The sequence below is a fragment of the Rattus rattus genome, chromosome X (assembly GCF_011064425.1).
Source record: "Rattus rattus isolate New Zealand chromosome X, Rrattus_CSIRO_v1, whole genome shotgun sequence".
Lineage (NCBI taxonomy): Eukaryota > Metazoa > Chordata > Mammalia > Rodentia > Muridae > Rattus > Rattus rattus.
In genome coordinates this window covers 118,433,665-118,444,766 of record NC_046172.1, presented here as the reverse complement: position 1 = coordinate 118,444,766, position 11,102 = coordinate 118,433,665, and the positions used below count along the sequence as shown (strand labels likewise).

The 11,102-nt window shown below is 45.6% G+C and overlaps 1 protein-coding gene across 1 annotated transcript; it reads right to left on the bottom strand.

The window, feature by feature from the left end:
* Window positions 1–307: 307 nt before the first annotated feature.
* On the bottom strand, window positions 308–10,648 carry Zic3 (Zic family member 3). The gene is given in 6 exon segments (XM_032890352.1): window positions 308–411; window positions 413–495; window positions 8,115–8,128; window positions 8,131–8,176; window positions 8,179–8,273; window positions 9,382–10,648. Coding segments are annotated over 6 exon segments (1,350 nt in total). The 5' UTR covers window positions 10,439–10,648; the 3' UTR covers window positions 308–356.
* Window positions 10,649–11,102: the final 454 nt, after the last annotated feature.

Genomic DNA, 11,102 nt, shown 5'->3' with positions numbered 1-11,102 from the left:
TATTGCTTTTTGAATACAAACATAGTGAAAATAACAAAGCGAATACTCCACTTTCTAGTTTTAAGCATCAGCTCAGATATGAGAAAGAGATTTGCAACAGTGCATGAGAATAATGCCTACTGGCTTCTGAACAAGGTCCCTCTTCACCAACATCTTCCCATTTATAAATCCTAAATTGGTGGGAAGCCTTTTTTTTTTCATTTCAGAAATGATTTGCTCAACACAGAATGCAATACACCAAAAAGAGGAAAATAGTCCTTTTTTTTTTTTAGACCTAAGGAAGATGCTACTACTCTTAAAATGATCACTTCAAGGTAACAGACATCCAAATTGATGTGGTTTCCTTTGAAACCTCATCAGTAAATCATTTCTTGCACAGTAGGTTCGGCATTAACCCTGCATTTAGGATAGGAGGACTGCTTGCTGCATACCAACGTCAGTAGCAAGTTCTTCATCAGGAATTAGAGTCTGTCCCAGATACCAAGCAGGACAACACTGGCAAGAAAACAAAAAGTGAACTGCAGATAGGTCAAATTTTTTTTACAGAAAAAAATGTCATAAAGTATTACTTGGATATGTTTTAAACTGCTAGTTTACAGTAAAACAAGAAGGAATGTCTTATTTCTAGCATCTTTTTTCCCAAATGGTCTCCACATAGATTGCATTTTCAAAAAGCAATTTAGACAATGCACATAGCCTACTAGAGAGCAAATATTATAAACTTGCCATTTGTTGAAAGGTGTTTTATAGCTGCTATAAAGCTTCTGCTTCTCTAGTCAGCAGATTAGCAAACAGGTTGAAGTGGTATCAGGTTAGAAATAGGCAGCACCGCTTAGCCCCTCAGCTGCTTTAGTTTTAACATGTGTTTTGAAAGAAAAGTCCCTCTAATTTTCAAAGACACTTTGCACCTGTGTTAAGTTACCATTCGTCCAAGTGGTGTGAACAGTGCTCTCTTCAAATGCTTCCTGCAAACTTAAGACTTTCCTAGTTATACGTTTCTAAAGTAGTTGGTTATGAGAAACAAAATCTTCAGTGAGAAAAGAAGTGTCTTTTGGAGTCAATAAATATAATTTGCTCTGTTTAACAGAAATTCCATTAACATAATTCCTATTTTTTTAAGTCAACCAGTTTATCAAAGACAGATCAGGGATCTCAAAGAAAGCATTCACCAAAGCATCTTAGCTTGATTTTAAAGTCAACTGAAGAGAATCCAAACGCAAACCCCTAAATGTCTAGCTCATGCCTAACACTTTTCCAATTGAAATAATTTTTCTTTTTTTCCCTAAACTTGATATCAAGAGATTTAACCAGGAAAAAAAAAGCTAACATTTCAGGGTTCAGATGGAAAAGCAAAGTATAAAGCAAACACAGTTTACTTCATTGGATCTCCCAAAGATGTCAGTGGATCATTCCACCGTGGTCTATGGGTGGCCAAAGCTGAGAGAGGAATTTCTACAGGAAACAGGGTGAAATTAGCAGTGGCAATTTCGAAATAGTTTTCAAATGCTGAAAAAGTCTCCTGCCTTTGACATAGTAGAAATCACACATAATAAGCGCAGAAAGTACGGTGGGGAGCATGCTAATTTTAATTGCCTAGAGGTTTTCAATGCAAAACACCGCAACTTAAATGCATAGTCCAAATTCTTGCTCCAAAGCCTCTGTCTTTGTGCATTGAAAAGAAGGAAAGACAACCCCACCAATTGTTCTCTGCAGATAAAGGCACTGTTTTGCAGATTTCCTCCAGATCAGTGCCAGACTTGCTAATGACCTGCCCACCCACCTGGGGCCCTTCCCAAGGTGGCCATCAGGAACTGCCCCACATCTTCAGAAGCTTGAGAGTGGACAACCCCAAGAAGGTTGTCCTTTCGCTTGGACGCTGGTCTTTAGGAACACCTAGAAGAATTCGTGCACCTTATTTGCCTAGAGAAGTCAATAAAGTACACCTTTTTAAAATGTCACTTTCCTTACTAAGGACACATATAAAGATGAATCCGTAGCATTTTTACTTTTCTGTGCAGGAAACAGGAGCTGGACAGAAGCTGGAGACCACAGAGAGTTTCACTCTGGTATGAAAGCAGTTAGTTAAGCCAAAAACCGAATTAAAGTTTGGGACATTTCGAGTCCCCTTTCCCCTTTAACTTAAGACTACCAGCTGTTGGTACACACACAAAAGCGTTAACGGTGCTGATTTTGTGTGTGTGTTCCGGGGGTTCGTTAAATGAGTTAGTTATGCAGAAAACGAGGCCTGGGGAAAGGGTAGAATATAATCTCTCAAAGGTACAAGTGGGTCGACAAGCCTTCGTTTCCCTCCAATCCGGCTTGACCATTGTCCTGGGAAGAGAACACATTGTCCACTGTTGTTCGTTTTTTAAGGACTCGAAGGTGCTGTGGAATTCCAACAAGGACAACGTTAACTCAAAATTGCATACATACACACCGTGCAAGAAGGAGGAGAGGGATATGTGTGAGTGTGTTTGAGTGTGTGCCAGGAGCTTCTTCTGGTGGGTTTTGTTCTTCAAATATTTTGAGACACCCCCCCCCCAATACCCCTAAAGAGCACATCAATCTCCGACCAGAGTGCCCAGGAAGAACTTCTTCGCTTCCGTTTTTCTGTTTGTTTTAAAACTGCATTCAACTGCCACGACCTACACTGTCGCGAGGCACCAGCGAGAGGAATAACCAGGGAATTTTCAACGACAACTTACAGTGCGGCAGCCTGTAGTCTGCGTTGTGCGCCGCTCTGCAGGGGTTCGCATCCGGCCGCCATGTTCCCGACTCGAGAGCCGCCCCCAAACCCACACTCCTTTCCACATCCCTCTCCTTTCTTCCCGCCCTCCCCTGGCTTAGCCGAGGCCGCCCTCCCCGCGAGGCTGCTTTCAACCTCCCCCCACCCACAAAATCCTGCTCGACGGCTGCAAGGCTTTGCGCCTGCGCGCCGCGCCCGCGGGGGTGGGGGGAGTCCTAAGGTCCCCGGTCTTGGCTTGAAAAGGCCGAAGCCACGGGGAGCAGGGGCGGGGCTGAGAGTCCGAAAGCGAGCCTCCTCTTTCCTCCCTGCGGGTCTCGCTAAGGCCCTGGCCAGCTCTCACACGTGCGCGTACCACTTCAAAGTGTGTTCCCAGTGCCGAGGAGGCCCCTTTTGGGTCAGCCTCATAGTCAGGGGCAGGCAGGAGCTGCCTCTCATTCTCGGCACCATGAGATGTGCCTGGAGGGCCGAGCAGAGGGCGTTTGCAGACTGACGGATGCCGCAGTGCCCTCGGGTACCACGTGTCCTCACCCACCCCCACCCCTGCCAGTGGAAAAGGAATTGAACACAAAGTTTGCTGGCAGCGCAGTGCTGTAGTCTTCGGAGATCGCCATTGTTTGGGCTCGAATTGACCCCAGGTCGGGATTAGGCCGAAGCTGATTTCTGCTTTACAGTCCCGCCGGCCTAATGAGGCCGAGAGGCGATGGGGCGCGAAGCGTCCTTGGAGCCCAAGGCGATCCGCTAGCTTATGGCCGCCTAGGGCCCTGTTGGTGGAGGTCAAAGGGTCAGCGGGCAGAAACCGCAAGAGAATTGACCCTAGGAAATGAGGTCCCCTCCTCCCTGCCCAAACCTCAAGCGGAGATTTAGAAGAATTTGGTGTGTCGACAGGGCCCAGGGGCTCCCCAAGGACTACTGAAACCCCCTAGCGTCACACTCCTCGCCTTCCCCCATGGCCCAACTCCATGGAGCCTTGGAACTCCAGGGCCTGTGACAGAAAATAAGCTTAGATACTAGTTACAGAAGTGCCCTCCATTCTTATGGTGGCAGAGCCTTTCAAAAACTTACAAGGTAATTATTTCTCGGGACTTCTGGTTTGGGCAGATTTCTTAGGAGGAAAGGGAGATATGGAAGCCAGCGGCAAAAGAGGCTGCAGAGAAATCAAGCACAAATGTGGACACACCAAATCAGAGGCTTTGGGAACACTTACTGGGTCTATATACCAGGACCCTTCCAGTACACCTACCAGACAAGTCTTTGTTCCCTAGATGCTGATCTTTTGAACCTTCCAAATTTGAAGGCCGGAGTCGTCAACCATGCTTTGAAACACCTCCCTCTCCCCCTCATCTTGAGATTTGGTGATAACCTCTCATTTCAAGGAGTAGATTATTAAGAACCAAGCTTGAACTTGGGAGCTTTGTTTATGACTTGGGGTGTGTGGTTACACTCTCCTTAGGTTGTTTAGTTAGCATTCAGAATAAAAATACATTCTCGATGCAGATTATCAGACAAGAAAAAATCGAAGATTCAAAAGAACCAAGTTTTCTTTTTGTAGAAAAAACGCATGGGCATAATTTCAAGAAATTTGCTGTACCCAAATCAAGAGGGAATCATGAAAAGCACATTTTTATAGTTATTAGGTTATTACCATTGTTGTTTGTCAGTTTCCTCTCATAGGGCACTGAAGAGTGCTTTTCTGTAAAAATCTAGGGTAGAATATTTTCAAGACAATAATGAAATATTTCATTTTATTTAATTGATGTGTAAGCAAGGGTTTTTAAAAATGTTACTCATCCTATCTACTTAAAAGCTAGCTTGAGGGTTGGGGTCATCAGGGGGAACTAGGAGAAAATAGTAATTGTAGGGAGCTCACCTTACTATAAGGAAAGAAAAGGTTTATGTTTACATTTCAGTGACACACATTTCAGTCAGTCTTATGAATAAAATATATATTTAAAATTGTTGACATTTAAAATTGAAAGGAAGCCTGAACTGTGGATCTGGTCCAAACTCTCAATGTCAAGGTCAGGTTGGAGTGTCTGAGTGGGGTGAAAAATGACCCGGTTACCTGCTCAAAGCACATGTGATCATCCTGTTCCTGTTCGCTTAGCGCCCAGGAGGAACACTAGAAGCAAAGTGCAACAGACACCATTTTCACTCAAAATACATCAAAAGAAAAAACTGTCAGTCCTTAATTGTTGACAAAAATAAGTAGATAACAAAATGGATAATTTCAATGGACCCTGGGAATCAAAGCTTGTTTTAAAACACCAGAAATTCTCTAAGCATTTCAATTTTGAGATTGATTTATTTGAACATGGAAAAAATATTGGGCACCAAATACAAAAAATGTTATAACATAAATATGATGTGCCAAGACTTTTTTTTCTGGAAAAGAACAATCAAACAAAATTCTAAGAATTGGAAAAAATGATTATATATATCAAATTGGACTGCCACAAAAACTGAGAGCATTGCCCTTGTGCGAAAAGGTATTATAAGCTATTCGTTTACATTTTAAACACTTTACAATGCCTAATCTCCACTTTTCTGTTATTCATGCAGAGATTGGGCTCTCAACAACCAACAGCACCCTAAAAAAGTCTCCAAACTCTACCCACTTCAACCCCCCAAAACCGTGATCATTTTCTTTTCCATAGAACCATTGTAAAAAGAACTGTTTGTCCAGTGAGTTGCTTCACTGTAGATTAAATGGATTGTTAACATTTTACCACAAAACAAACAACTGTTTTTCATTGTTACTGATTTTAATGGAAACAATGCTCTTAACATCTTTGCCTATAAGTAATGAACTTGAAAAATAATGTAGTTTGCAAATGTTTTTCTTTTAGGAACTGCTGCAGTTATTACACCGCTATATAAACATTATGAGTAATTGTAATAATCATGAATTCAACTATATACAGCCAACAAATCAGCCTTTGCCATCCAAAATTTAAAGACTGTTTTTGTTTTTTTTTTTTTTTTTGTTTTTTTTTGTTTTTTTTTTTTTAAAGAAGCACTTTTTCACCATGAGAAGCTAATATTTCCTTCTGTATTCTTGCTCACTGCCATTTCAAGTGTGCTATCTTTTGAAGCTAAAAAGATTTGATAGGCAGATAGTAAGTCACAGATGCAAAACATATAGGTATATATGAGTGATCTCTCAACAACATGCCATCCACCCACCATTTCATTTTTGTAAGGTAATAAAGAACTAAGGGACATAAACTAATTAGGTTACCTTATGTTTATATATATATATATAGGGCAGGAATGATTAAATCCAGCTTCTCAGTCTTTGAAGTACAAGATTGAGATGTCATGGCCACTAAGTGAATTGATCATTATTATTTGATTTGCATGCCGAAAATCCAGGACAAACACATTTAAACTCGAAGTTAAACAACCATCTGAGCTAGAGATAAAGAAAGGAGGGTCCTCCCCAGATGGAAACTGACATTGTAAGGAAATCTAGACTGCAATAGAAAAATAATTTAACAATTAAAAAAGGGATCTGAGTGAGTTATAAATACCAACAAACAAAATTCAATTTACTCACATCTCCTATTTGTAGGAGGCTGTTACAAAACAAAAGTCAATATGGTTCAAAAATTGTAAATTGTGTTCCTTTCTCAAAACAATAATTGTTTAATGCTAAAGCAGTTATAATCAAAAGCTGTACAGAATTTGTTAGAAAACATTATCCATAAATATTGTTCAGTTCCCGGCACTTGCAGCAATAATTAAATTACAAACGATAAATATGGCATCAACGGATATGTATTTACAAAAAGAAAAGTTATTACAAAAGGCAACTGTATACTAAACGTCACAATCTGTGTAGAGTAACATCATATCCTCAGCCTGAAAAAATACTGAACAACAAGTTTCGACCCCATTAGACGAAGATACATTCACAAGTGTAATGCTTTGAAGAAAAGTTCAAGACATAACAGGACTTTGGCATGGTTTAAGACTGTGAGAGTTTAAACAATCACCACTAAGGCGAAGAAGAATTTTCATCAGTTTAACGTCACCACCACCAAGCCTTCAATAACTTCCTCAAGAAACAGGACAAGTGTTAATTCAAATCATTTGAAGGAGTTTCAGAAAGGGGTGTACAGAGAGCAAGAGGAGGGGGCAGGGAAAGCAGTGAAAAGATTTTTTTTTAAAATTCCTTCAAATGCCAAAACATATTTTCTAATCCTGAGAAAAGGGCATGGCTACTTTTGGATCTTGCCCAAAACCTTCCTGAACAATTGTAATTACCAAGATGTAGCCCTATATATGGCCTCTTGCTTTAAAACTCCATTTTCCATCTGATTTGTCTCAGTTTTCTCTTTTCAATGCATTTTGGTTGTCCTCAGACGTACCACTCGTTAAAATTGGGAGGAAGTCCAGGGTTGTGGCTGGTGCTAGTTTGAACTGCAGAAGGGGTTTTAGTGGTATCTTTACTGTTTGCAGAAGCTATAGCGGGTGGAGTGGAAGATTCATAACCTGAACTGGCAGCAGGGGAAGAATCTGACCCTTGAGATTCATGAACCTAAAATTAACATGTATATATTATAATGAATATAATTCCAACTGGCAATGTGAAAGCAATAATAAATGAAAACCCCCAAATAACAAAACAAGAGCACATTTGAATACTGTAAGAGAGCAAGACCGCCCACTGGCCCACTTAAAAGAGAAATGGGATTTTAAAAATTTGTTTTTCCATATTACTCATGTCTAGATACCCCTAGCATTTCCACCAAAAACCAGGCTCCAGAAGGAATAAAGAATTCCATTTTAGTCGTGATACTTCAAAAAACGCTTTCTCCGTGGATCGAGTGGGCAAGTAGTTACTCTTCTGGGCCTATAAAATAGTCACTCCAGATTTCACTTTCAGATTTCGGCCTGGGAAAGCAGGTCTAGAGATGAGTGACATAGGGGTGGGTTGGGGGGGTTGGGTGATGTGAATTCCCACACAAATGTGTTGGAATCAGACTGAGCTCCTCAGCCCTATTGTTTTATCCGAAGCGGAGGAGCAAACGAATGACACTACCCCGGGTTCGGAGTGCCCACTCCGGATTCCCACCGTGGGCTGAGATAGGATGAAGTGGCCACAGAAAGCAAACCCGGGCGAGCTCGGTTAGAGCTTCCCAGTAAACAACTGATTGTTCCCTCCACTCTCTTCCCCCTCCCAACTCAGCTCTCTCCTTCTCGACCCCCCTCCGCCCCCATCCTCAAAATGGGTTCAAGGTGTCAGTGCTAGAGCAAATCGGATTTAACGTGAAGGATAGAGGGTTGGCAGCACGGGCGCTTCCGTTCTGCGGCCCGTATCCAGGCCGAATGTTTACAAACCATAAACCGCTAATAAAAGTGATACCTTCATGTGTTTGCAGAAGAGCTCGGATGTGTATAGGACTTGTCCACTTTGCAGATATGGGAGCTTGTCCAGGGGTGTGCACAGCCATGTGTAGCTTCTTGCAGTCGCTGCTGTTGTGACAAACCGTCTGTCAAATTTCACATTTGAAAGGTTTTTCACACAAAGGCAGAAAATGCAAAAAAAAGAGGGGGGGGAGGGGGAGATTATAGTTAAACCCGGAAACTTCTCAGAGTGGTGAGCGGGAGATTGAGAGTCCGGCGGTCTTTCTGCAGAGGGAAACGCGGACTATGGAAGGATGTAGCATCTGTTTTCCCCGGAGAAAACCCCAGAGCCTTGATTGAGCTTGCTGAGTTGGGGGTGGTGATCTTAAGCAGGGGTAGAGTAGGGACGGCCCAGAACCCGAACATCCCTTTGTTCTCTCAGGAACAGAAAGCTGGGTGATCCTCAGAAGTTTGCCCTAAGTTGTGCTTCCTCCAAAAATTAGGGCTCCCAATGTGCGGAGCACATTACGCCACCACCTCAGCAGTGTAACCAAGCTGATGGGACAATGGGCAAGAATAGGACAGTCCCTATGGGTCCCCTTCTTTGTGTCTTTCAATTTGCCTCTTTCAAATGTAGCGGTTTTGCTAAGCCTGGTACTCTTACTAATTTTCGGAAAGAGAACACCACATAAATCCAGGGACTACGTACAATTTTACAGGAGATTCTGAGCAAGCCACAGAAAGCAGTGCCTTTTCTACTTTAGCTTTCCTCCAAAGGACTGAACTGAACCTGGAACGCCAAATAAAAATAGTTTGACAAAAGTATCAGTCATTTAATTAGGAGATATGCCAATCAAGTGTAAAAAAGAACGGAAGTAACCAAAGTTAGTTTTCATTAGCATTTCTATGGTTGCCTTCCCCGAATGTGTTCAGAGAGCTAAGTCGCTTGTAAGCAATATACTCCCAACACATTCGGAGTCTCTTCCTAGTAACCCAGAAAAGGACACAAAAAGAGGTGGCGCCAGTTGGTTCCTGGGCGCGAGAAGGTCCCAATTAGTTCCTGAGACCACAGCAGTCTTCTCGGGAACTTAGAACTCGGCAAAAGCGCCGCAGGTTCCCGGGGGGTGAGGGGTGGAGAGGCTGTGACAGCGCTTCGTACTGAATGGCCTCGGCGGGGCGCCGCCCCTCGGCTTGGCCTCCACCCCTCTCCCTCTCTCGCTGTTCAAGTCCGCTTGGTGGCAGGGTGCCCCTGGGGAGGCCCGCGCCCACCTGTCTGCTCCCCTTACCTGTGTGGGTCCTCTTGTGGATCTTGAGGTTCTCAGAGCGGGCAAAAATCTTCCCGCAGCCCGGGAAGGGACATGGGAAGGGCTTCTCGCCAGTGTGCACTCGGATGTGGTTGACCAGTTTGTACTTCGCCTTGAAGGACTTGCCTTCGCGGGGACATTCCTCCCAATAGCAGACGTGGTTGTTCTGCTCCGGGCCCCCCACATGCTCCATGGTGACATGCGTAACCAACTCATGCATGGTGCTGAAGGTCCGGTCGCAGCTCTTCTTGGGCCGACTCAGCTGAGCCTCCTCGATCCACTTGCAGGACAGCTCCTGCTTGATGGGCTGCCGCATGTAACGAAAGAAGGCGCCCGGTCCGTGGTGGGCCGCCACGTTCACGCCCATGTTCATGTTCATGGGGCTGTAGTTAGGGAACTGCGCACTGGCCGCGTAGGGTCCGTGCGCGGAGCTAACTCACAGGGCAGTACAGGTCAGCACGCCAAATAGCTCCCCGCGCAGCCCCAGATGGACCTGGTTGTTGTCCACGTGCCCTGTGGGCGACGGGTGTCCCGCGCCCTGCTCATGAAGCCCAGGAAAGAGCAAGTAGCTAGGAGGCTCAGGAATACCAGCTGGAGCGTGAAGACTGCTCGCGGAGCCGGCGAAAAGCCCGTGCTGCCCGCCCCCGGAGGCAGCCTCGCTGAGCCCAGAACCGCGCTGACGGAACAGAAAGTCGCGCGTGGAGTTGAAGGCGGCAGAGGCAGCGCCGCCGTAGGTGGGCACCTGGCTGGCGTGATGGTGGTGGTGGTGATGGTGATGGTGGCCCAGGGCATTGGCATAACCTGAACCCTGCGGTGTGAAAGCTGAGCTCTGGCCCGAAGACAGATCGTGAGCGGTGGCTGGGCTCAGCTTGAAGGCGGCAGCGGCAGCGGCGGCGGCCGCAGCGTGGGTTGAGTCCCCGAAGGGATTCAGTCCCATGGCTGCAGGCTCGCGGTTGGGCATCTCGTGGTGGCGCGGGGCACCAAAGCTGCCCACTCCCAGCCCAGGGAACTGCGGGCCTCCGTCCAGGAGCATCGTCATAGGTGGGGCGTTCTGGACACAGAAGATCCGGCTGAAGTGAGCAAGGGTGCAGGCGAAGGAGATCCCTGAAGGGCCGTAGTCGGAAAGGGATGGCGGCGGTTGAGCACTGCCCGGAGACCCCCTAGGCGCTACCCCGAGCTGCAACTTTCCTTGGCTGCGAGAGTCTCCTGCAGAGGGACAGGAGGGAGGAGGGGAAGAAAAAGGATTGGGGGGAGGGTGATGGGAGAGGAGGAGGGAGAAGGGAGGAGAAAAGACTCTAGGACTAAATCTGCTTAACAAACAAACAGGATCGCACAAAGAAAAATAAGCAAAATAATAAGTGGAGGGCGGGGTTTGTCAATCCTGTCCCGGACACCCCTCCTCTACTCAAGAGCGCGGAACCACGGGGCCAGGAGGCTCCTTGGGTACCGGCTTTCAGGCGCAACTGCACCAAGTAGCAGAGGCGGAACGTGGCCAGAGGGCAGGCAGCCTGCAGTAAGTAGGCTCGAACCTCAGTGCTCGCCTCGCGAGTCCAAGCCTCTTCACCTCCAGAGTAATGTCCTTGGACTGATAAAGTCAATCACTCACTCCTCGCACATAAACCGAGCGGGAGGCTGGGCAGCGCGCACCAATGGGGAGCCAGCTGGCCTGAGATCACCTGACCCCCGGCCCTGCCGCCCATTGG